The 27914-nt window shown below is 38.3% G+C and overlaps 1 protein-coding gene across 1 annotated transcript in view; it reads left to right on the forward strand.

Moving 5' to 3' along the window:
• The first annotated feature begins 1908 nt into the window (after nt 1-1908).
• trpm8 (transient receptor potential cation channel subfamily M member 8) overlaps nt 1909-27914 on the forward strand; it is a 77436-nt gene continuing 51430 nt past the window's right edge. The window contains exons 1-9 of the mRNA XM_062959975.1: nt 1909-3700; nt 11240-11334; nt 14333-14406; nt 15867-16023; nt 17281-17458; nt 19079-19251; nt 20112-20286; nt 23046-23113; nt 27519-27716. Of these exons, the coding sequence (XP_062816045.1) occupies nt 11245-11334; nt 14333-14406; nt 15867-16023; nt 17281-17458; nt 19079-19251; nt 20112-20286; nt 23046-23113; nt 27519-27716 (1113 nt within the window). The 5' untranslated portion in view covers nt 1909-3700; nt 11240-11244. The remainder of the gene's footprint in view (nt 3701-11239; nt 11335-14332; nt 14407-15866; nt 16024-17280; nt 17459-19078; nt 19252-20111; nt 20287-23045; nt 23114-27518; nt 27717-27914) is intronic.

Consider the following 27914-nt stretch of genomic DNA (forward strand, 5'->3'; position numbering starts at 1 on the left):
TACATCAGCATTGACTCTGTCTCCTTGGCTTTACTATTGATCCAAAACCTGTGGAGTCCTGAGGAATCCCTCTAGAACTGCAGAGACTCTGAATCGGTTTGCCTTTAAGCCAATCTAATCCTTTTAGGACTGCAGAGACTTATATCATTTTATTTGATTTATAATACGGAGTTAGATACTTTTGGGTTATATACCATAGGACTAAGCATTGATTCTGTGAATGTAATATGTATATGATGCTCTAATATACATATTGTGTACTACTTATGTTTTGAACCATTATTGTGTTTTATATAGCTCATTACATAGGAAAGTGGGCAGGGCCAGCTGTGCATCGTGTGATGGCGCACAGGAGGCCCCGTCCTTGCCATGAAGCAAGTGGCAAAACGGAGCAAAAATGCCCTGTGTAAAGAGGTGGTCTGTGGATGCAACCTATTTTTTCTGTTTTTCTGTTGTAATTCCTTTGTAGATAATTTCTCAGGGGCACATGTGGACAGTGGTTGGGGGAGAATGCATCATTAAGCAAGGACAGAGCCCAAAGTGGGTGGGACCTCTAACTTCTCTCTCTTGTTTTTTGACCCCCTCTTTTCTCTCTCATCTCCTTCCTTTTCATGCAGTGGGTTGCCGGAGAAATGATATTGTACTGTTGCTGAAGGCCTGAATCAACTGCCTGCCTAATGGAAATTATGCTGAGGATCACATTCAGTTTGGCTCAGTGTTGCAGGTTGGCCACCAGTGCTCTAAACTATTTCAATAATTGTTCTTTCTGTATAACCATCTTTAGATGAACCTTGTCTTTCAATTATGCTAATTTATCAGCCCAGTGCTATAATATTTAGTCAATGGAGGCTGGTTTCAATGGAGTCAGGAATCTACCATAAATTTTCATACAAATTTAATACAGGTATCCAAAAAATGAAAGCCATCTCCAAAATAATTTTAGCACCTTGGATGTTTCCTTTAAAGTTCAGGCAAAAGCTGGTACAGATTCACAGACCCAAACCACCTGCTGCTACATGTAAAGTTTGATTGAGATTCTGTAAGGTTTATTCTGCATGAAGTTAAACATTAACTTTTATCCTAATGACTTTTAAATTACTTTGATAAACAAAAAATTGCTATTTTAAGTATAGTTAATTTTACTTACTCAAATAAACATACATTTCCCTGAATTATTTTGTGTGTGAGTGTATTTTACAGAAGTAATTTCAAAAAATTATTCACATAAGATTTTTGGTGGAGATCTATTTTGGGTGGAGCTCCATGGAAGCAAATGTACAGCTATTAAATAATAATAACAATAAAACTTTATGTACATCCTGCCCCATCTTCCCATGGGGACTCAGGGCGGCTAACAAACAGAAAGGCAAACATTCAATGCCATCAAAGTGCATACATAAATTAATAAGGCATATAAAACAGTGTAGCAATCAATAATATAAATAGACCATTATAAAACAATAAAAACACAATTACACATTAAACAATACAAAAAGAGTTAAAAGCCAAGTCCATATATACCATTCTTTGTTTCTTAGGCGGAAGTTTATCCATTTTCCTCTACGTATGCTTGGGTGCATAGGAAGATTTTTAATTGCTTTTAAAAGGAGGGTAACGAAGCAACCATTCTGATTTCTTTCAGGAGGGAGTTCAAGGGGTGGATTTTTAATTTTTAAAAAATACATTTATATTATAAATCTTAAAGAATTTCAATATAAATTTTTAAAAATAATTTTAAATAAATGTATACTATATAAGTGTGCAAGAAGGAATGGTGCTGTTAATGGAAAACCTAACAACGGATAAAAGGTAATTCCTATTACTTGGTTTATGTAGTTCTGTACACATCAACCAAGCGACTGTTTAGTGTAGTCTTCCTTTCTGCTTAGAATCACAGAATTATAGAATCTTAGAGTTGGAAGAGACCTTGAGGGCCATCCAGTCCAACCCCCTGCCAAGAAGCAGGAAAATTGCATTCAAAGCACCCCCGACAAATGGCCATCCAGCCTCTGCTTAAAAGCCTTCAAAGTAGGAGCCTCTACAGCACTCCGAGGCAGAGAGTTCCACTGCTGAACAGCTCTCACAATGAGGAAGTTCTTCCTAATCTTCAGGTGGAATCTCCTTTCCTTAGTTTGAAGCCGTTGTTCTGTGTCCTAGTCTGCAGGGCAGCAGAAAACAAGCTTTCTCCCTCTTCCCTATGACTTCCCCTCACATATTTATACATTACCCTCATCATGTCTCCTCTCAGCCTTCTCTTCTGCTTGTGCTGGGAAGTCTCAGAGGAAGTGATTTCCCATTATATCCCTTTCCTTCTCACCACTTCCCAGTTAAAAATTAAACAGATTTGTAAGATAACAAAGCATATACCCTAGCAATTAGCAGTGGAAATGTTAAAAATGGTGACACTTGCCGCCCAACAATCTGCCCTGTATTCCTGCCCAGAAAACTGTGATGCAAAAGTTTTGTTATAATGCAGTAAACCCTAAAAGAAGCTTTTTCACTGTTAAAGGGGCCATACATCCTTGGTCAGGATCAAGGCCTCTACAAAGTGTGTATGATTCCTTTTGTCCGTGTAAACAGGTTCATTGTATCTCTATAATATGGACCCATGAACACTTGTGGATTGCTTTGGTAAGTATGTAAAACACTAACCAAAATGCAAAGGAATGTAAGATCTCAATCCTATATGCCAGGCATGGGCAAACTTCGGCCCTCCAGGTATTTTGGACTTCAACTCCCAACCTGTCGGCTGTAAGGAATTGTGGGAGTTGAAGTCCAAAACACCTGGAAGGCCAAATTTTTCCATTGCCTGTTATAAGCTCTTCCCTTTCAATAGATGCTACTGAAATCAATACGGCTTGCTTCCCAGGAAGTGTGTTTAGAATTATGACCTTACATTCCTTCCTCAAAGTACAGTATTTGAGTAATAGGTTATCTTATTTGTGCTTCTGTAATATGGGATCAAACCATCTGCATCCTTTCTAATTCATGAGATGAAAGGGCAGTCAATTTTTTTTTCAAGTCCCATGTCATTTGAAAAGTCAGGCTCCAGCAGACACTACATATTTTAAATAGGTTATAAATTCTAGTCTAGATGTCAAGGAAGAAAACCTTACCAAGGGGGGAAAAACCCACTCAGAAAATATGCTGATGCGTTCATATGAGCAACAGGGTAGTTGATGGCTGTGAAGTGTTTTCGGATTATCTGTCAAAGGTCCGTCATCTTCCCTCCACATGGGTACTGCTGTAGTCAGCAGCCGTTAACTGCATTTTCATGTCAAACTTTTTAAAGTGACTTGATCAATATTAAGCAGGAATTGAGGCACTCTCTGTCCCAGTTTATTTATTTTCTTAATAAATATTTGATGTTATATTTCTACAGTTTTACAGGAAAGAGCAAATATTAGATCATAGCAAATATCCAATATCTACAGGCCACTGTAGCTAGACAAGGAGATTGTTTTCCATTCTAATCAACATCGCTCATAAATACTCTTTTGCCATCAATACATTTTACTGACAATTAATGGCAAAATCTTTGTCTGTCCCCCTCATTCTCCTCCCACTTTGGAGGCAGGGGAGAGATGAGAGAAATGAAAAGGTGGAGCTCTGGAACTTGGAAGTCTCAAAACCCTCCTCTTGCATCCACACTTTCCCCAGACAGCTTGAATAGCTTTGGGACTGTGCTGCAATCCCATAGGTATGTAAGACTTTAATGTTTCCTTCATCTTTTTCTAACTTGAAGATTCCTGATAGTAGCAATTACTGCTGTAAATTCTTGAAGTTCTGCCTAGTAAGCTTTTGGTAGTCTGTTATCTGTTCATAAATTTTTTGAAATAAGTTGTAGACAAACCAAAAATTAATGCAAGACATTAGTTTTGATCTTATATTACTTTGGTTGTTAACAATTCACAGCTCAAGTAGTTCACTGCATTTCACTGAAGAATCTCACACAGTACATAATATAATATTCTGAGATATTCTAGAGGGTGCAGAATGTGATGTTACTGAACTAGCAATTCAAATATGGTATCAAGGGAATATAGCTGTGCCATGCCATGTATGCATCTAGGGAGTAATGCTGGAATGTACTTGCTTTCAGACATGCCACAATGATCTAATTCAGTTTTATGAATCCCTGTAAATCATTAGTTTGAGGGCTCAGCATTTCTATACTGTTCATTCACAAAATCTTTTTGGTTTTCTATAATACATTTGCTCTTTTAAATAATTCACATGGCTGGTGAATTCATTTTAATCCTTCGGAGCTTTAAATGAATAATGGATCATGTTCACATTCAACTTAACTGAAGCAATGTTCGTGGTTTACTTTTTTGGTGCTAAGACTATTAAATAAGCCAGACAATGTAGCCAGTAATTCTACAGAAATACATGAGGAAATTAAATGTGTATTATCCCATTCAGGATCCATATAGCCCAGCAAGTTTATGGAAACTACTATTCTGGAAATTTAAAGATAAAAAACAGAAGCATGTGATGGTTTGGATGAGAATACCGATATTTCTGACATCTTTGATCAGACTTCATGATTATTGTTTTTCATAGATGTAACTACATTACTATCTGTTTGAACCATATTTTCTGAAATGCAATGCTTATTTACCTGCTGAAAATATGAAGGGCTTTTTATTTTATATATGTGGTGGGATTTCACTGCAAGAAATGAAAGCAGTATTTTACCTATGATCCTAAAAACCTGAATGTATTGAGTAGCCTGCAATATAGGGGCGCAGATTGCTCCATACTTTTGAATGTTCAGTGTCTTCTTGGGTATTTTCCAAATATTCTCTGTTCAGAGCATTAGTCTATTCAGTTCAAAAGTCAGAGTCTGGTACTGGGGCATACACTGACTAACTTGAGTTGAAATGACAGCAGTATTAACTTGCCAATGTGTGTGTGTGTATGTGTCTTCAAGTTGTTTTGTGACTTAAAACAAGTTCATGAACTTCATAGAATTTTCTCAGGCAAGGAATACTTGGAGGTGATTTTGCCAATTCCTTTCTCTGAAATTTAGCCTACTGCAACTGGTATCTCTTGGTGGCCTCCATCCAAGTATGAACCAGGGCTGACTCCAATTAGCTTCCAAGATCAGTATGTGATGCCTTTAAGGTAGTAGTTTTCAAAGTGTGCTCCACGGAGCCCTTGGTACTCCCCAAAGCATATGGAGAGGCTCCATGGTTCCCTCCTGCCTCTTCCCCTTCCTCTCCCAAGCTTTCCCTCCTCTTTCCTTCCTCACCACCCAGATCCTTTCTCGCTCAACTTCTTTGCTTCCAAAACCCTATTTCCCTCCCACTGCTCAGGAGGTGCTTTGTGCTTTTTGTGCATGGCAGAAGGAAGTTGAACTGGATGGCCCCTGGGGTTTCTGATATTATGATTATCTTTACAAAGGCTGGGTGGCCATCTGTTGGGGTGCTTTGATTATGCTTTTCCTGCATGGTAGAAGGAGGATGGAGTGGATGGCCCCTGGGGTCTTCCACTGAAATACTGTTAAGTTTATCTTGGTTGAAGTTGTTCTTCATTTTAAGTATTGTATTGTTTTTTCTTTCCTTTTTGTTTGCACTGAAAACGAAGTGTGTGCAGTGTGCATAGGAATTTGTTCATTTTTTTCCCAATTAGTTCACATTAACACTCTCCATTCATCTGCCACTGGCCTGGCCCATGTGTCAAAATTTAAAACACAATGTGTCAAACAGTTTGCCAATGCCTGATACACACACATGAGAATCTTTTGCTTCAAAAATGGCACAGTGGCTGAAAAAGTTTGAGAACCCCTGCTTTAGGGTACTGGTGGCTAAATATTAATTCCAGTTTCACTTGAATATGCACCAGAAAATAGTATAACAATTCTCATTTTGCAACACGTGGTGCCTTCATCATATTTAGGCAATCTAGCATCTTTGGTGTCCAAAGAGTAATGGCAACAATATGTTATCCTTCACAAGTCTTTAATGTCCTGGCTATATAAAATAGAAATAACCCTTCTCATTTGACTCAATGCAACATTGTAAGCAATGTTCAGTGACAAAGTCTCAATATTAGCCTAGCAAAAAAACTGGTGACACTACTATTACTATTGGGATTCTAATTTGAGCAAGATAGTTATATTGCAGAACCATTTTGCTATATTTTGTGAATTATTAAAATCAGCTGCAGCTGGACTGGAAATGAGTGGTAGCCATCAGTGGTAACTACAAAATGTCTGTGTGAGTCAATTCTCAGTAACACTATCTAGAGATTTGGCACACAGAATAAGCCTTCACATAATTGTAGTTCCTTTAATGATGTTGCTATGGAACACAAGTATTTTCATAGTGATAGCACCCAGTGGTATTATTTTATGAATGTTTATAAGTGGCGTTGGAGACTGAGATGAGATTGCACATTGCAGAAATACTTTTGTACAATCAGGCACACACTTTCATATGTGCTCAATAATATATTTGGCATATTGTCATTAAAACATATGGCAGTTGAGGAGAGGGAACAGAAAGAGGAAGAAAAAGGTGGTCTGTCCTTACAATTCATCTCACCCTCCAACACTAAGGACTTTATCACACTAATCCACTATTTTACTACAGTCAAGTTAGTGCAGATAGTGAATAAATACCATATTAAGCATCACTGACACTCCACCTCATTCCACCATTTTGTGATTCTTCACATCCTTGGAAGCCCGCCTTCACACAGTACTGCAGTTTCTTTATTTTTGATTATTACTTTGATTCACTATGTAACATGATTTTTGTTCCTGGGTTATAAATGTCATTTTCTAATTGGTTCTATCATAAAAACATGGAAAAAGTGTATTAGACTGCAAAAACTTTGTTTTTGCAGGACTTCCTGCAGCACACTTTGCTAAAGTTTTTCAATGAATATCTCATAGAGGGTCAACCAATTCAACATAGTTTGTGGCAGCCACAAAAACGAAGTTTCTTGAGTATAACAATTACTTTCAAAGTAAGCACTACACAATTAAACACTTTCAAACCAGGGAGATTTTTTTTTCAAATTTTGTTATAAAATGCAATTTCACAGTTTGACCATTTTAAAATAAAAAAGGCAAATATTTATCTAAATTATAAAATAAAAGGAAAAGTCAGCTTAGAACAGTGGGGGCAGGGAATGGGGAAGAGGAGAATACTATCCCTGGTGATGATGGTTATGATAGCAATAGTAATAAAAGTAAAAAAAAAAATTCTTACCTGCTTATCCTCATAGCACGATGCGGGGCACTACATAGTTAAAACACATCATTATAAAAACATTCTGTAAAATACATATGTTAAAACATATTTCCGTAAAAAATACACATTTTAAAATACATAGAACAATTTAAAATTCATAGTTAAAAATTGACTGGGTAGACCTGCCGGAAGATAGACCTTTAATTGTTTCTTAAATTTTGATAGCTGATCTAGCTGTCAGAGCTCTTCCGGCAGATCGTTCCAGTCTTTGACTGGCTGATGAAAAGGTTCTCTGGTTGATGGTCGCCAGTCAGGTTCTGCCTGGTTGGAGTAGTCATCCTGCAGAGGACCTCAGTGTTTGGGGCAGTTTGTACAGGACAAAGTGATCCTGTAGGTAACCTGGACCCAAACCTTCAAAGGTCTTTAAAGGTCAAAACCAACACTTTGTATTTTACCCAGAAACTAATTAGAAGCCAGTGAATATGGGTGTAATATATTCACTCCTAGATCTCACTGTACTGGCATGCTGTTATTTTACTGTCAGCACAGAAGCAGAAGGGATCAATTGCACAGGTGATGGAAATATTGCAGAAGTGAGAGCTATCAATGGGTTTTACCCATGAATAACTAGGGCAGTGGTTCTCAACCTCTGAGTCTCCAGATGTTTTTGGCCTTCAACTCCCAGAAATCCCAACAGCTGGTAAACTGGCTGGGATTTCTGGGTGTCGTAGGCCAAAATACCCAGGGACTCACAGGTTGAGAACCACTGAACTAGGGACTGGAGAATCCCCAATGGGAGGGAGGTAAATTAGTGGTGGGATGCCCATGGCATCATGCGATAAGGACGATCACCAAAGGTGACAATCCAGTTACGATACTGGTTTTCCTGCCACGTGTGATGAAGTCCTTATTCACATTTGCAGGCATGAAAATCACAAGTCAACACATATACTTACTTTTACATAATATATACATTCTTTCTCTCTCTTTAGGTTTTTACCCCTCCTCTCCCATTCCCCCAATAGAATGATACATTTAACTATGAGTTTGGCTGAGAAACAGTAGACAAAGACAATGAAACTGTCATTTTGTCTCCCTTCTTCCCCTCCTCTCCAACAAATAACATTCTATTACAGGATTGCACAGAAACTATGTGGCCATTGACACTAAGTCAGTGGTTCTCAACTTGGGGTCAATGGATGCTTTTGGCCTATAACTCCCAGAAATCCCAGCCAGTTTACCAGCTATTAGGATTTCCAGATGTTGGAGGCCCCAAGTTGAGAATTACTGCACTACATTGAGTATCTGCTGAAGGAGTTGGTGATAGCAGTAGTGGCCCTTATTATTTGCTTTTAGGCCGACTTCTGTGGCACCCAGTGCATGTTGGGGTTTTCCATTAAGAGCTGAGAGGTGCACAGCCTCCTTTATGTTTTTTCTGAACTGAATCCATCTCATATAATTTCATGCTAAAATAATTTAATTATGGTATTGCTTTTAATTACGTGATATTGGGTGAAATTTTGTTTTACTCTATTAATTTTGAGTGTTTATACTGACTTTAGTATTGGCATTCACCTGAATATTCTTAAGACACCAGATCCTGTCTCATCTTCCAGGCTAACCAGAGTCAGTCAGGATTAGTATTTGTATGGTAGACCATCAGAGTATACAGGCTGTATTTCGGAGAAAGGCAATGACAAACCACCTTGCCTAAGCAAACCTCAGAAAATTTATGAGTCTTCACAACCTGATAAGTGACCTGAAAGCACCTAGACCAGTGGTTCTCAACCTGGGGTCTGCAGATGTTTTTGGCCTTCAACTCCCAGAAATCCTAACAGCTGGCTGGAATTTCTGGGAGTTGTTGGCCAAAATCATCTGGGGACCCACAGGTTGAGAACCACTGACCTAGACTCACACTTAATATTTGTATGCTACAATAGCCCTTTGACCATAAAAATCACCCAAAAATACTTTAAAGAAATGTACAGTAAATAGTATAAATTTCCCCCCTGAAATCTAGATCATAACCGCTTTTTGTTTTCTTTTTCTTTCTTTTTTTGTTTGAGTTGGCGAGAATTTTATTGTGAGAAAGTCCTTCTCTGAGACAATGATTAATTTCATTAAATCAATTAATAATTGAGAATTGCTGAAAGGTGAACGGAAGCAAAAGCCTTTTGTGGTAGTCTGTTAGTGTTCATAGTGGTTTTGAGCACATTATTCCATTGTGATGAACCAGACAGAAGCTCAAATCTCAAAAAGCCAACAATTATGATAATGGATATATTTTGAACATTACTAGTTCTTCTGTATTAGATCTAAGTAAGTAGATATACACAGAAAAAGGCATCAGGGATAATAGAGAGAGAGAAACAAAAGAATCCTGAAGACAAATTTGAATCATCACCCAGTGGGAGTTTGTGTTAACAGATGACATTGTATACGCTACATAAGTATAGGGCATCGTAGCACTCTAATGTAAGAAAAGGAATATCATCATCCAACTATGCATCAGTGGAGGAAAACAAATCATATAGAAGAAAAGGAAATGTGAAAGTGGTGATTTAAATTAGACTTTCATTATTTTGAAATTAGGTCTGATTCAAATTCAAGGCAGCCATGAATAAAACATTACCCATTGTAGGCAGACCACATTTGATGTATGCTTGTGTGTGCATACATTAAGGTAGTGTTTGCACACCAGTTGCCTATGGAGGAGGCTGGATCAGATTCAGGTTTTGACACGTGGGGATAAATATTATTAAAATGTCAGGATTGTTACATGATCTATCATCTCCATAAGATGGCGCTAAACCATTGCACTCATATTTGTTTTGTTTTATGTGTCTTCAAGCCAAGTCAAGTCAATAGCAGGGTATTCTTTATAAGATCTGTTCTAGGGAGGTTTGTCATTGCCTTCTTTGAGAGCAAGAGTGTCTGAATTGCATAAGGTCACCAGAGAGGTTTCATGTCTGAGTTGGGATTTGAAATCTGGTCTCTTAAATCTCTATTTCAACATCACACTGTTTCCTTATTTTTTTATTTTCATGAACATGTCCTTTATATTGCTTTTTATCGACCATGGAGTATGTTCAGTTCTGTGCTAACATCTGTACGGTGTGCTTTAAATTGTAAAGCAGAGATGAGGGTTCATGTTACATCTTGAAAGAGAAGCATAGACAGTACTGAAAGCATCTCATCACCTCATGTCACTGGGGCACTTTCCTTCCAGTTGTTCCCTTGTTTAGTCAATGTCCCAGGATAGGAGGCAAGCAGTTGAAAACTCTTATTGGGCAGACCTTGAAAATGTGTGTGTGTGTGTGTGTGGGGGGGGGGGGGGGTAAGAATAGTTGGTAAGGGAGAATTCAACTGCTCTTGCAAAATATTTCATCCCATAAACTATTCTGCTCACATTACATGTAAAACCATATCCCCCCTCCAAATGTGTAGTGATGAGTTTTATTGTCTATTGCCATAAAGAAAACTATAATAATGTTAATAATACAGATAACAACAACAACATTTTTTTTTTTGGGTGAGAGAATTGGCCGTCTGCAGGGGTTTTGCCCAGGGGACACCGGATGTTTTGATGTTTTTACAATCTTTGTGGGAGGCTTCTCTCATGTCTCTGCATGGGAAGCTGGAGCTGACAGAGGGAGCTAATCCACGCTCTCCCTGGCCTGGATTTGAACCGGCAATCTTCAGGTCAGCAACCCAACCTTCAAGTCAGCAGTCCTGCCAGCACAAGGGCTTCGCCTACTGTGCCACCAGAGGCTGCTTGACAATAAAAATAATCAGAAGGAAAAGGAAGGGGAAAATATGGTGAAGCAGATGTCATCATAAGTAGCTACACAGCTGGTGACTTTTTATTTTGGCAGTGAGCAGAAAATATACATCCGAAGCGAATCTCCAAAACTTCTCCTGGGGCTCCTCATGAATATTAAAAAGCAAGCTCATAATAAATAAAACTATTGACTTTAAGTCAGAGAAGGTATTGATTTCTTTTGGGCTGCTTCAGTTAACTTTCCTTTCCACAGATATCATGAAAAGCAGAAGGAATGGTACCTTGGAGAGCTCAAAAAGCCTTTACTCCAGTATCTCTCGGAGCACAGATCTATCATACAGTGAAAGTGTGAGTACTAAAATCCAATTCCACACAGCTAACGTGGGTACATTTCTTCCAGGCTCATGAACTGACATCTAGTGTAACTATCATATGCAGGGAGAAAACAGATCATTGGTGATGATAATATTCTTTACGAATTCTGGATTTTCATTGTAAGATTTTAGCGTAATTGGATAGATTTTGTCTGCTTTTGATATATTTGGTAGAACAGGTGATTGTGTATCCAGATAATCCCCTTTACCTCTGAGGTTTTTTGTGTGTGTCAGGAGCGACTTGAGAAACTGCAAGTCGCTTCTGGAGTGAGAGAATTGGCCGTCTGCAAAGACGTTGCCCAGGGGATGCCTGGATGTTTTGATGTTTTTACCATCCTTGTGGGAGGCTTCTCTCATGTCCCTGCATGGAGCTGGAGCTGATAGAAGGAGCTCATCCGCGCTCTCCCCGGGTGGGATTCGAATTTGGCAGCTTGCAGATCAGCAGCCCAACCTTCAAGTCACAAGACTTTAACCCCGTACTCCACCGGGGGCTCCTCTAAGTTTTATAAAACCTCTGAGTTTTATAATTTATATTTTGATTTTTCTTTTGTAACACTCTACAGAAATGAAGTATATGTGCTTTGATGTTCTATAGGATTGGTTGAAATGGAAATTTGAAATTGCGTAACGGTATGATTGCATATTTGTGCATAGTGTATACTGCTATAATCCAGCCATGTATCTTATTTCTGAGGCCACAGATACAGTAGAGTCTCACTTATCCAAGCTAAACGGGCTGGCAGAAGCTTGCATAAGCGAATCTCTTGGATTATAAGGACTGATCAAGGAAAAGCCTATTAAACATCAAATTAGGTTATGATTTTACAAATTAAGCACCAAAACTTCATGTTATACAACAAATTTGACAGAAAAAGTAGTTCAATACGCAGTAATGTTATGTTGTAATTACTGTATTTACGAATTTTAGCACCAAAATATCACGATATATTGGAAACATTGACTACAAAAATGGCTTGGATTATCCAGAGGCTTGGATAAGCGAGGCTTGGATAAGTGAGACTCTACTGTACTTCATTTTAGTTACATCCAATTCTATTTATAAGCCTATATGGCAGGCTTGCATAACATGTGGCCCGCGAACTGCATGTCATCTATGGAAACCATTGGTGTGGCGTGCTGAGCGCTGCCCCCTGCTGCCATTTGAATCCCCTTCAAACATCAACAATCCTAATAAATATTTAATTATACTTTACTTTGAAACCTATTTCCGGCGCCATGAGGCTTAGCCTATCTAATTTTGGCCCCTTAGCTACTCACAAGTTGTTCTGGTCTGCTATATGGAATGGAGGAACTTCCTCAGAACTGGCAATCTGGCAGCACTAATGTAAAAAAGAGTTATGTTCCAGATTCACAGAAAACTCATTGTGAACTCCAACAAAATGTGTTTGGGGAGAGAGTATATTCAACATGAATCTAAGAACAAAGGGAAGAAAAACAGATAGAAACAGTACAAGCATCAATTCACACCCTTCACATTCTTCTTAGTAAAGACATTTCATTCTAGAAGAACAAAAATAGTTCTCAAAGGAACCGTCAATCTTATATCTCATATTCCTTGCATCACACAGAGAAGAGTGATACCTTCATGTATATGAAATATTTATTCAGTACTGATTGAACTTTTCTCTTCCTGTTGCGTCAATGTATTTGCTACTGTATAGGAGGGTTAAAACAGTGACCCAAAATACCACTTGACCCAAAAAAACACTTCACCTAAAAGTAGCACTTGAAAAATCCGTCTCTGGTTGCTGTCGTGAAACAGAACAGGATAAGTCAAACAGTTAGGATAGATAGCTGAAAGCTTTTCTTTCAGAGGCCCCTTCCACACAGCTGAATAATGACAGTATGAACTCAGATAACCCAGTTCAAAGCAGATATTGTGGGATTTCCTGCCTTGTTATTCTGGGTTATACAGCTGTGTGGAAGGGCCCTGAGAGTAAGGAATCCTTCACTTGTCTCAAGAGACACAAAATTGTCTTTCCTGATAGTTAAGATATCTGTCTGGGAATTTTGGGTGCATTGAACCAGTTGTAGGGTTGTGCTAATGGGATGGAAAAGTGAGCATAGTGGTCTAAGACTAGCTGTAGCATAGGTCAGACTTTTGGACAGCATGTATTCGTTTAGACTAGTGAAGGAGAACCATGGGTCTTCATGATGGTTTTATTTTTTATATGGGATGAGGATTACTCTTATAGTCAACAGTATTTTCACTGTACCATCTTAAATACTGCAATACTTTGAAACTTTCAGTTATAAACACTATCTGGTGTGAGTACCAGCAAGAATTTGATTTACATATAAGATTTTTCCATATCTTATCACATGTAAAATCTACATATACAGTAGAGTCTCACTTATCCAAGCTAAACAGGCCAGCAAAAGCTTGGATAAGCGAATATGTTGGATAATAAGGAGGGATTAAGGAAAAGCCTATTAAACATCAAATTAGGTTATGATTTTACAAATTAAGCACCAAAACATTATGTTATACAACAAATTTGACAGAAAAAGTAGTTCAATACGCAGTAATGTTATGTTGTAATTACTGTATGTACGAATTTAGCACCAAAATATCACGATATATTGAAAACATTGACTACAAAAATGGCTTGGATTATCCAGAAGCTTGGATAAGCGAGGCTTGGATAAGTGAGACTCTACTGTATAGGCTGCAGCCATGACTGAATTTGTTAGTTGTCCAAGTTTTATTGTATTTATAGACAATTGGTTTTAAAACAAGACTTCCATCTAGGTGTGATAAAAGAGAAATTCATAAAATGAATAATATTTTAAAACCTACACACTTTTGTTCTTTTGGAAATAAAAATTGAGTTTTGCTAACTGCATTTGTTTTGGGGGCCAACATGAACATTTGGCATGCTATTTATTTATTTATGTTGAAAAGTACACAGCTGGCTTTCTCTGAAATGTTTTACATTTTCCTCCCCAAGGATTTGGTCCACTATATTCAAGAGAACTTTAAGAAGAGAGAGTGTGTCTTTTTCTCTAAAGATGCCAAGTCAATGTAAGCAATTATTTCTGAACTTTTGAACTGCGTTATTTAACTTGAGCTTTAGGTCATTTTCACACATGACACTAAAATGATTTTAAAAACTTTTTGTCTGTTTGTATTATGTGTTAACAAAGAAGAAGAAGACACGGACATTTATATTATAAATTGTACATACAAATAATAAAATGTGTATGAGAAGCTGACCCCACTGTACACTTGAAATAACAATTCCTGAGAATCGTTGCTTCCAAATGAAAAATATTCTCACAATGTTTATTGCAAAATAGGCAACACACCATCCAGTTAATGGTGGAAAGATCACGTAACTAGATGTGTTGTTTACATGAAGCTGTGGGCAATTCCTATAACATGTATTTTAAGAAAGTAAAGATTGACCAAACAATAATTTCTGAAGTAAAATGTAATAATTTTTAGTAGTGTAAAATTTTTATTTGGCCAAGTCATTGTTGTAAGCTTCATGTTGGTCTAATGAGAGTATCATACTAGTATGATTTTAAAGATTTTCTTTCAACTATTAATAGACATCATGGTCAATTATCACTGAGCGTGTATGTACATTGTGGAATTAATGCAGTTTGACATCACTCAATGCTATACATGTTTGGTGGGGCACCAGCTGTCTTTGGCAAAGATAGCTAATGTCCTTTCAGCATTACAGTGTCCATGATTCCATATCATTGATCCATGGTGATCAAACTGGTGAAAAATTGCACCTAGGTTCTTATTGATATATGCTTCAGTAGTACAATTTTTCTCTTTCTCTTACCGTGTTTCTCTGAATGGTGATCTGTGGAATCCACACATCCCCACCCATCCTCCCCGCTAACATCATACCTCTCTCAACTGCTGCTACGGTGGTAAGGAACATGGGCTCTAACCCCACCTGAGGCTATATACCTTCAGGGGAAGATGGGTGGGGTTATAGTCAATTCTTTTCAGCTGTTGAAGGGTTCGGGAAATGCTACACAGGTGTAGGGAAGTACCATATGTGTGGATTCCACAGATCACCATTCGGAGAAACACGGTTACAGGTAAGCAACCATACTATCTTGGAGATGGCACCCAAATTTAAACATGTTTCATTTATATTTCGTACACACCTTATACACTTAGACTGGAGGTAATTTTCTAATATTTTAAATATTTTTTTCCTTTTTAATAATTTTGTGCCTGAAACAAAGTTTGTGTATACTGAACTATCAGAAAGCAAAGGTGTCACTATCTCATCCACCCACTGACAATTTTGGGGGTAGTTTGGATTCCAGAATTCCAGATAAGGGATATTCAATCATTAATTTCATTATTATTTGTAAACATTAGATATGTTATGTGCTTCCCTGATATTTCATTTATTTTGGATAGCTGCTCTCTTTGCTACCCCCTCCCCCAGCAAAAAGGAACAAACAAATCCTCACATCTGAATTTTCCCCTATATGTGCACATCTTGATAGTGATAACCTGTGCAAATGTGGGTACTCCAAATCACAACATATAGAAGGGACTCAGATGCACAACAATGAAAAATGGAATTATAAGAAGCACACGAAAGAATTTCCCACAGATGCCTTTGGAGACATTGAATTTGAAAACTTAGGCAAGAAAGGGAAGGTAAGTTAATTAAAGGACTTTTCCATTTTCTTTAATGTAGAAGTAAATACTGTAGTTATATGCAAAATGCTTCTAAGGGACTCATTTTCAGATGAAAAGAATTTTGTTGGACTGAGATTCATTTATATGCTAAATTTAAAATATCAATGAAGTCTTTGTTATTTCAGAGAGTTGAGGGAGGGGAAAATGATCGAAATGAAAACAGGGCCTTACGAATGAAATAAACAGAAATTGCTAGCATTTCTATACAAATACATAAGACTACTGTCTGCATGCTAATACGTATAATACAGAAGAGTGAAGAAATTCAACCCCAGATTGGAAGAGTTTATATTAGAAGGCCTTCTCACACTACCCAATTTTTTTTCTTCGTGTCAGGAGCAACTTGAGTTGCTTCTGGAGTGAGAGAATTGGCCGTCTGCAAAGACGTTGCCCAGGGGACGCCCGAATGTTTTGATGTTTTTACCATCCATGTGGGAGGCTTCTCTCATGTCCCCGCATGGAGCTGGAGCTGATAGAGGGAGCTCATCCGCACTCTCCCCTTCAGCCTGTGAAATCCCGGTAGTTTAGGGAGTGGGATTTAATATAGCCAGCCCTCCATATTTGGAGGTTTAACTTTTTGTGAATTTGATAACGTGTGGGTTTAATTAATATGCCCCTTCTACACTGCCATATAAAATCCAGATTATCTTCTTTAAACTGGATTGTATGGCAGTGTAGACTCATATAATCCAGTTCAGAGCAGATAATGTAGATTATCTCATTTGCTAATCTGGATCATATGGCAATGTAGAAGAGGCCTAAGAATCTCTGAGTCCTCCCTCATGACTCTGTGATCAAACGCTGCTGGTAGTTGATCATGGAGTTCACTGGGGAACCTATAGGTGTTTTCTCTGGTTAAAAAAGAAGCATTTTTAAATTTGCATTTTCCCATTTTTGTGGGGCCCTGAATCCTCAACTCCACTGAATGGGCAAAGAAGAATATATTCTCATGCAAAGGGCTCCTCTGGTGTTTCTGAACTTCAAATCCCAAGGCTGAATACGATATAGCCATGATAGTTAGTGTGGCATTGAAACAATACAGTTGTGAAAGAATCCGAGTATCTCACTGAAATCATCCCCTGGCTGATGCCATTGAAACAGACCTGGCACAAGCAGAAGGCTGTGTCAGTTGGCTGTGATAAAGAATCTGCCTTTAATGAAAAGATGGATTTTTTTTTCTTGGCTGATGTAAGTATGACTTTTCTCTTTTTACAGTATATCCGCCTCTCAAGTGACACTGATTCTGAAACACTCTACAACCTCATGACCCAGCACTGGCAACTGAAAACACCCAACCTCATCATTTCTGTCACAGGTGGAGCCAAGAATTTTGCTTTAAAGCCACATATGCGCAAGATTGTCAGCAGGCTCATCAACATTGCACAGTCTAAAGGTAAGCATCAGTCCATTTTCTGTCTTCTCTTTCTTACTCACGGACTTCTAGATTAAGACTCCTGGTTTATGGGGTTCCAATGACCGGCTTCTTCCAGAATTTGTTTATATCTCCCCAAACTAATAGAAAGTTCCAAACCACATCATTTGCCATTTTTCAAAATAAAAGCAGTGCAGGTGATGTAGAAAGGAGTCAGTTTTCACAGTCCTGTCAGTTAGCACATTGGTGCAGGGAAGGCAATATATTGGAGGTAGAGGAGGATAAATGGCTTCAAATTACAGGAAAGGAGATTCCACCTGAACATTAGGAAGAACTTCCTCACTGTGAGAGCTGTTCAGCAGTGGAACTCTCTGCCCTAGAGTGTGGTGGAGGCTCCTTCTTTGGAGGCTTTTAAACCCAGGCTGGATGGTCATCTGTTGGGAGTACTTTGAAAGTAGTTTTCCTGCTTCTTGGCAGGGGGGTTGGACTGGATGGCCCAGGAGGTCTCTTCCAATTCTAGGATTCTGTGAAATATATGCCTGAATATATCCTCAGTTTCACTTTTTATTAACCTCCTTTTTTCATTCCCTCTTCTCTTTTTTGCTTTATTTGCCCTTCTTCCTTGCTCTCCTTCTCTTATGCAATCTCTCTTGCTTTTTAATTTCAGTAGTAGTTGTAGTAGTAGTAGTAATAATAATAATAATAATACTTTATTTATATACCGCCCTATCTCCTCGAGAGGACTCAGGGCAGTTTCCAACATTAAAAAGAAACCATACAACAAATTAAACATAATAAGGAATAATAAACATGAAACAAGGACATACAATTCAAAACACTAGGCTATCTAACCGATTCATAGTATTAATTTGAGTTCATTCTAGACATTTCACAAAATGTCCAATTCAACTATAACTAATATTTCTGAAGAAAGATCTGGCAAAACCATTTGATATTTCGCATCTAAGAAAATAACATGAAATTCATAGGGCCACCATATGTCAATAGGTGACTTGAAGGTGTATAAGGTAAAGGTAAAGGTTTCCCCTGACGTTAAGTCCAGTCATGTCTGACTCTGGGGGTTGGTGCTCATCTCCATTTCTAAGCTGAAGAGCTGGCATTGTCCATAGACATCTCCAAGGTCATGTGGCCGGCATGACTGCATGGAGCGCCGTTACCTTCCCGCCGGAGTGGTACCTATTGATCTACTCACATTGGCACGTTTTCGAACTGCTAGGTTGGCAGGAGCTGGAGCTAACAGCGGCCGCTCACACCACTCCCGGGGTTTGAACCTGGGACCTTTCAGTCTCCAGCTCAGTGCTTTAAAGCACTTTGCCACCAGGGCTCCTTGAAGGTGCATAGACACAGACAATATAAAATACCTTCCAAAAGCACACATGTAGACCAGTTGAGATCAGTTTGCCTGTGGCCTGATATGGACACAACACAGGCAGGGATAGGGATCACCATGAGTGAAAGGCTTTTGAGACCTGGTCTCTAGCCCAGGCATTTGTATTGAGAGAGAAGATACTAGCAATGTACAGGAATCAAAAGCTGGACAACTTCCCTCTGTGTTTTGCACAGCATGAAACAATCTCTGTGTTCAAAGCTTGGCTCCTTTTTTCTCCTCTCAATCCACAGGGGCCTGGATATTCACTGGAGGAACTCATTACGGATTGATGAAGTACATTGGGGAAGTTGTAAGAGATAACACTATCAGCAGGAGTTCTGAAGAGAATGTGGTTGCCATTGGCATCGCTGCTTGGGGAATGGTTTCTAACCGCGAGAGCTTGATCCGAAACTGTGATGCTGAGGTACTGAACTCAGGAAACAATCAACGTTCTGGAATTATGTAAATCTGCAGACTACAAAAGGAGTGGAGATTTGCTAGCATGCTAATTTATATTTGCATTGAAATGACCAGGAACCTTTGTCAACATATAATATTGGCTTACTATTTCTTATGTGTGAGAATGTAATGTATCTCACAAACTTTCACAAACAGAAAGTAATCATTAGCAGAGAAAATAATAATGGAAAGTAGCTTTGTATGTCAGTGTATACAAAGCATCTCATAATGAGGTGTTGTTCAATGATGGAGAAAAGATGTAATATATTCTCTTCAATGATGAAGGAGTGATGAAACTGTAAACTATTAAATGGGTAACAAGAAAGCTCAGATTAACTACATGAAGAGATGGCATACTAAGATCAACAAACAGGAAATGAAATGAGTCTATTCCTAAACTCTTAGAGAGACATGTGAACTAGCAAATAGTGAGTATACACATTCTAAGATTGCTACTTCTGATACTCCCAAAGCTTCCTTTACCTTTATAAATTGCTGATGAAATGACTACTGCCTCATTTTCAATGTAATCTGATGGATTTTGTACCACATGGGGGTTGGAAAACACTTAGCTTGTTAATTGATAAGAAAATGAACCAGGGAAAAATGGGGGGGGGGGAATTCATGTTCACATGCAGATATGTCGCTGTGAACAACAAAAGAGGAAAAGTGCTGACAATGATTTTTAGACGACCATTTAAAAAAGAAGAGTACAGAAAAGTTATGTATAATTTTTTAGGATTCTAAAAGTGGGGGAAAATGACTTTTTAGAACATGCAGAAAATGTGTATTTTTAAATATATATATATTGTATGTTATTTCTAGACATATTACTCAGCACATTACATCATGGATGACCTCAAGAGGGACCCACTGTACTGTCTGGATAATAACCATACGCACCTAATTCTGGTTGACAATGGCACACATGGATACCCAGCTACAGAAGCCAAGCTCCGAACTCAGTTAGAAAAATATGTCTCTGAACGCATTATTCCAGGTTAGTTTCTTTCACTGGGATTGTGATACTCTTCTAAAATAAATATTGTGGTCAATGATTGACTTTTGAAACTAGTTTTACTGTAAAATGCCTTTGAAGAGGTTATGCTTACAAGACAATAGGCAAGCAAACCAATGGAAGGACTTTATTGTACTGAGATAGCAGTGCTGTGGCGCAGGCTGGAGAGCAGCTGCAATGAATCACTGCAATGAATCACTCTGACCAGGAGGTCATGAGTTCGAGGCCCGCTCGGAGCCTATGTTTGTCTTGTCTTTGTTCTATGTTAAAAGGCATTGAATGTTTGCCTATATGTGTAATGTGATCCGCCCTGAGTCCCCTTTGGGGTGAGAAGGGCGGGATATAAATGCTGTAAATAAATAAATAAATAGCAAACTAGTATAGAAGCAGGACCGTTACCTGGGATGATGGTCCCTATTTCACAATGCTGTGTACAATGCTATGCTATATCTGATGCCAGCTTGACACCCATCTATGATGATGCCATTTGACAGATAAAACCTGACAGGTAAAACCTGTTAATATCTTGGAAATGTCATCATTGCCAGATGAAACAATTTTAGAATTGTATCACAATCTAATAGTGAAGCAAAGAGCCAAGCCATCAAAGATAGGTAGTCCACCACATAAGAAATTCAAGTAAAAATTAAGAAGAATGAAAAGAAATGTGAAGGAAGGCAAGGTGTCTTAGTTTATTACAGATCTTTTGGTGAAACCTACTGACTGGTAAAACCTGTCAATAGCCCCTGACTATGCCATGGTGCCACAGCCTACCTGGTGCAATGATCCTGGTGCTTCTGTGGCAGTGTGCTAATGATTTTTAAAATTCCACCTGATTGAATTGTAAAATTTCCTTTAACAAAATGAGAAAGGAAAAGAACAGAGGGGAAATAGCACAAGGGAAAGGTGCAGTTAAGCTGCTCACTCTGTAAGACCTTACACTGTCAACAGTGCAGTTATACAAGGCCAGCAGTAGTGCAGTGGTGAGATTCACTATTCTCATAAGTTGCTGCTTTACCTGGTGTTAGGAATGCTGTGGGATATCACTTTTGTGTGGTAATTTCTTAAGGGAGGATGACAAAGAAAGAAGAAAGCTAGAATTGAGTAGGCTAGCCACTGAGTTAGATTTCAAAGAATAACTGTGGAAGAATGCCTTTCTTAAATACAGTAGAGTTCTGGTTATCCAACATAAATGGGCGGGCGGAATGCCGGATAACTGGAACTTTTGGATAATAGGGAGGGGACAAGCTGGGGTGCTCGCCAAAGGGAAAAGTCCCTCCGGCAAGCACCTGCACTTTGGACTGGGCAACACACACCAGGCTTCTCCAAAGTGTGGGCACTGGCCAGAGGGACAAGCCCCATCCCTTCGACGAGCGCCTGGTTTAGGGAAGCCCGGTGCGTGTTGCTAGGCAGCAACATGCACCGGGCTTCCCTAAACCGGGTGCTTGCTGTAGGGAAGAGTCTCATCCCTCTGGCAAGCACGTCGGATAATACGGTAGGTCGGATAACCGGAAGTCGGATAACCAGAACTCTACTGTAGCATGAAATACAATCTAGTCTGTAAATGCAAAAATGACAAAATAATAACGAATCTACAAGGCTTAGTATACCCTGTGTTTTGTTTGTTAAAAAGGAGACCAAATGTTTAAGTTCAAATTCAGACTAGGTCTTCTGGATAGTAAGCAAAAAAAAAAAAAAGCAAAGCAAATGTACAGCAGAAAAGGAGTGGGAAGGAGAACAGGCTGAGCATAATGGAATGTCCTTACATTTGCTGCAAATATTATGGACTGCAGGAGGTTGATGGTTTTCAGAAAATGCTGTTTATTACAGCCACAACTCATGAAATTGCTATGTCAATAAGAAGAGCCAAATGAATGAATGTAGCACTGCCATATGGTGAAGCTTCCACATAATTCTCCAGATGCCTGGATTCACAAATTACAGTTTTCGTGTACGAAAATAGTCTGTGTTGATACTCCATTAATTTTCTATTTCTCTAAAAACAATATGTGAAAAATTGGTATGTGTCAATCAGGCCAGCTGAGCAGCATATGGCAAAAGCATATGTATTAGAAACTTGTGAGTGTGCTGGCATCTACTAGTATCTTTCTTTGTATTGAAATTTTCTTCCAATTCCTAATAGCTCTCCTTTGATTTGAATGATTGCACATGACAGAAAGAATATAGTGTCATAAACATTTGCACATGACAAAGTATGGGAACAGACCAAAAGATAAGATGGCACTCCTTTCCCCTATTCTGTGTACAGATGCATGCTGAATAGACAGGCGTTATTCTCTAATGGTCAAGCCAGGCCTGACCGAATGCCTCTCTAAGAACTCCCCATGAATATCAACAGCCCTGTGGTGATCATTATTACAGGGATCTAAAAGATGTGATTGAAAAACATTTCTTCTCTAGTGGGAAGTATAATAGCTACAAAAAAAAATACTTTTTTTGAGTGATCATTTTCTTCAGACTAGAAAGCATTCAACAAGACAGAACATTTGGAAGTAGAGATAATGAAAACGAGAATCCAAATAAATGCTGTATTTATTTGCTCATATGCCTCCACTCTTTGCATTTAAAGTCGTGTTAAGATTGATTAGCTTTAATATTAATTAGGTACTATACTAAGAATGAGGTATAGTATTAATTTTAACAAAAGACAGAGAAAAGAGATTTGTAATTTTGCTATATCATCACACACTTTTGTTTATTGTTTATTATTTGTATTTCAGATTCCAATTATGGGGGGAAGATTCCAATTGTGTGTTTTGTCCAGGGAGGAGGAAAAGAAACTTTGAAAGTGAGTTTGCTTCCCTCACCATGTAAATATCTGCCTCCATCCTAATTGCTTAGAGACAGGTAGCAATGTTTGTTCTTATGGTTTTATTCTTGTAAAAAGCAATGCTGTGTGGCACTCAGCATTTTTGTTGGATTTTTTTTTCTGTTTTAGATTAGGAACTCATCTGCTCAGGCAAAGAAGAGGTGAGGCCGAGGACCATATTTTAGTTCTTGGAGACCACTGGTGGTCCATGGACAATGGGTTGGGAACTATTGTTCTAGAAAAAAGGAGGCATTTTGGCCATGGGTGCTGCCCGCAGCTAATGGAAAGCACTTTTCCCATTCCAGTTATCGTTCACCTCTAGCACTTCTTCTTGTAAAGTTGCTACTTTTTAAAAATCCAAGTAATTTTTTTTGTGGCGTCATCACTTTTGTGGCATAATGGTATGCTAAACACTGCTTTTGGTGTCAGTAAGACTCATTGATCTAAAGAGTTTGTCTTGAACTGAAAACAACAGAAATTTGCACTTTAGAGCAAACTTACTATGGAGTCAGTCCTGCAGCGGATTGATTTCTGGTTAAATATGTATGGCTATTTGCTTTGGTGGTAGTCACTATTTAAATGGAAGTTTCACTTCTTTACATTGTCATAAAGCAAAAAACAAGACCATAAAGTGCTAGAACACTCAATATCTTCTATAAATATTCCCTTGCAGATTTATTTTTAAATATGCATGTTTAGTTTATTGGGTAAAATTTCAGGATTTAACGTTTAAAATTTGTTTCAGTTTTATTTTAACAAGTTTTCTGAAACATTTACTTTGTACAGTCACAGTTATTTATGGACTATTGTATTTAAATATTAGCAATAGCAGAAAGATATGTCAGATTCTAAAATGATGTTATGAGCTAGTTACACTCTTGTCTTTTTAAATTATGTTAAATCAGGTTTTGTTGTTAGATCATTAATCCAGAGTAAATGTTACTAGTTTCCCAGTCTGGCATATATGTCAGCCTTATTTCTTCTGTCTCGCTTTCCTTATTGAATATATGACTCTCATTTGTACAAACACTATAACACTATACCAGAATTTGTGCAACAAGCATGCCCAAATATCCTTGCTTAATATTACATATATACATGTAATGGATTCTTATAGAGAACCCTTCTTCCTGCTTGGATCCTTTTTCATTTATTATGTTCCAAAAAGTGACGAAAATGTATTTGGATTCCTTATATCCTCTACAACAGGGGTCCCCAAACTTTTTAAACAGGGGGCCAGTCCACGGTCCCTCAGACCGTTGGAGGGCCAGACTAGTTTTTTTTTTTAAAAAACTAAATAAAACCATGAACAAATTCCTATGCACTCTGCACATGCCTCATTTTGAAGTAAAAAAAACCAAACAAAACGGGAACAAATACAGCCTTGATGTTAATAATAATAATAATAATAATAATAACAACAACAACAAAGAGGGTTGGAAGAGAGCCCTTGGGCCACTGAGTCCAGCCCCCTTCTGCCTTTGTGCAACCAAAGCACAAGCAAAGCAACCCTGACAGACGGCCTCCCAGCCTCAATGTTAATAATAATAATAATAATAATAATAATAATAATAATAATAATAAAGAGGGTTGGAAGAGAGCCCTTGGTCCACTGAGTCCAGCCCCCTTCTGCCTGTGCACCAAAAGCACAAGTAAAGCACCCCTGACAGATGGCCACCCAGCCTTAATTTTAATAATAATAATAATAACAACAACAACAACAACAACAACAATGGTTGTAAGAGAAGAAGAGACCCCTTGGGCCATTTAGCCCAACCCCCTTCTGCCCTTGTGCTGTGCGGGCCGGATAAATGGCTTCGATGGGCCGCATCCGGCCCCCGGGCCTTAGTTTGGGGACCCCTGCTCTACAACCTCCATTTCAGTGGAACTGATATGCATGGTTTCATTTATTCATGGTTTCCATTGCAGAAAGTCCCCAGGTTACAAAAATCCAAATTATAAATGACCCATAGATAAGAATGGGGGTGAGATGGCAGGAGGTGAGAGAAATCTACCCCTGGGAAGAGAAATTTGCTCCTGAAAGAGTTATCATGGGAAAAGGTGTCTCCACTGAAGCTTTATCACCAATCCTTGTTTCCACAACAAGCCAAATCTTTCAAAATCCAATGATCACAGGGACAGAAAGTGAAGTGAAATCTTCTGAACAGAGCACAGACAGCAAAACAAATGCTACAGGGATGTTAAACCTTCTCTATACTATTCAAAGCTAAAATAAACATATATATGGCTGGAGTTACCCTTAAAATTTTTCCTGTTCTCAGCTCTAGAATGAACCTACAGAATCTATCTTGTTCATAACTTGAGGACCGTCTGTATTCATGTAGGGTGTACAAGCTACATCCTCTTCTGTCGTTTGTCCTTTTGAAAATAATGGGGTCCACTATTATCTGCAGTGGGTTCCCAGACATCATCTATACACGTGATGTCTGGGAACACACCCACAGCAGATATAGGGATCAGTTCAGGGGATGCTGTGGTTTTTAACTTTGAATATGTTTTAATGGTTTTTAACTGGGGATTTTTAAAATAGTGTTTATATTTAATCCTGTTTTAATGTTTGCATATTTGTATATTTTAAATTGTATGCTCCTAATACTTTTATGTTAAGCTGCTTTGAGTCTCCTTCAGGAGAGATAAAACAGGGTATAAATCAATATAATGATGATTACAAAAATAACAGTGAAGTACTTAATCAAACATATAACTGTACCAGCTGTAGCTATGCTCCAGGCTCTAGATGTAGATCAGGATGCACCCAGAATGCTTCCGGTTGCACAAAGACACAGTGGCTTCATCCCAAAGAAGGCCCAAGTCCATCATCATTATTATCGATAGTTTAATTAAGGAAGCTTCCCCTTCCCGGCCCTAATATCAATCAGCAAACATGGTTTCCCCTGAAGTAGTCACTTCCTATTTTAATGAGCACTTGCGAGCAGAAAGGGGTGGCACAGATACAGAAGATGGACTCCAGAATTCTGCTAATGAAGAACCTTTATTAACTTTCCCACCATACTGTTCACCAATTACAAACTGTAAGCATGACAACAATGTATATACAGTACTTTAAATCAATGGAATTGAGGATCATAACATGTATTGTTTACAAATGTCTATAAAATGTCCATATCTATGAATATGAGGCAAGTCAGATCTGGGAGAATTCCACTGACATCCTGCTTTGGCCAAACGGAGCAATAAATCAATCTCTGATACTGATTTCAAACTCTGCATGTCTCTGTTGGCTCCATCATAGCTTAGCACACCAGGCTGAACCTCGAGATTTTGGACATCACAAGGCTAACAGATGTGTGAAGCTTCTCATACGATTGTGCTATCCAGTATTGCAGGAACAGCACAGGATAGTGAAAGATGTGCAGTAATGTCCTTAATGATCTGCAACTCATAGCTAGATCTGTGAGTTTCGCACAATGGTTAGCTTAAAACATTTACATGGCTGCTTACTGAGGATCATTGATGTGTAGCTAAAAGAATGCACTGTTACAGTGGCTGGAATGAGGTGGGTTTTGTAATGCCCCCCTTTACAATTACAGAAGAAACAAAACTTTGGAACCATCCTTGAGCTTAACATAAGGGCCAATGTACTAAACCAGGGGTCCTCAAACTTTTGAAGCAGAGGGCCGGTCCACAATCCTTCAGACTGTTATGGGGCCAAATTATCATTTGAAAAAAAAATTACAAATTCCTATGCATACTGCACGTGTCTTATTTGTAGTGAAACAACAACAACGAAAGAACAATACAATATTTAAAAATGAAAACAATTTTAACCAACATAAACCTATCAGGATTTCAATGGAAAGTGTGGGCCTGCTACTGGCCAATGAAATAGTCAAGTTAATTAGGATTGTTGTTGTTGTGTGACTTCAAGTCATTTCAGACTTTGGCCGAGCCTATGTCTAAAATTAATTATTTATTTACTGCATTAATTTACTACATTTATATCCCACCCTTCTCACCCTGAAGGGGACTCAGAGCAGCTATATGTACATACAATATATTATATTATTAGCATAGCGCAATATTAGCATTATATAATTCTATATTGAACTATACCACTATACTATTATATGTTATGTAATATATAACATATAATTAATATTATTATATGGTATTATTATTAGTATTATATTGTATAACATAATATTATTATCAATATTATATGTATATACAATATATTATATTATTAAAACTAATACAAAAATATTATATTATAAAACTGAGGGCGGGGGCCAGGTAAATGACCTTGGAGGGCCACATCCGGCCCCCGGGCCTTAGTTTGGGGACCCCTGTACTAAACAATACAGGTCCTTTTTTTCATCCTTCTTTCTTGCTTTTTCCACAGGCAATTAATACAGCAATGAAGAGCAAAATCCCCTGTGTGGTGGTAGAAGGTTCAGGGCAGATTGCTGATGTGATTGCCAGTTTAGCAGATGCAGAAGGCACCCTCACCTCCTCCTCTGTCAAAGAAAGATTGCTCCGATATCTGCCACGCACTCTTTCTAGGCTCACTGAAGACGAGATTGAAAGTTGGATCAAATGGGTGAGTGAGTGTGCAACCTCCTAGGAATCCCAGGCAGTATTTCACATGGCAAATGAAGTATTGGAGTTTGCTTGTCAGAATGGATTGCTCATCTCGGTGGCTGCTGGAGAAACATCTCACCTTTTGCTAAGGTTACATCTACACTGTAGAATAAATGCAGTTTGATGCCATTTAACTGCCATAACCCAATGCTGTAGA

The sequence above is a fragment of the Anolis carolinensis genome, chromosome 1, assembly GCF_035594765.1.
Source record: "Anolis carolinensis isolate JA03-04 chromosome 1, rAnoCar3.1.pri, whole genome shotgun sequence".
NCBI lineage: Eukaryota > Metazoa > Chordata > Lepidosauria > Squamata > Dactyloidae > Anolis > Anolis carolinensis.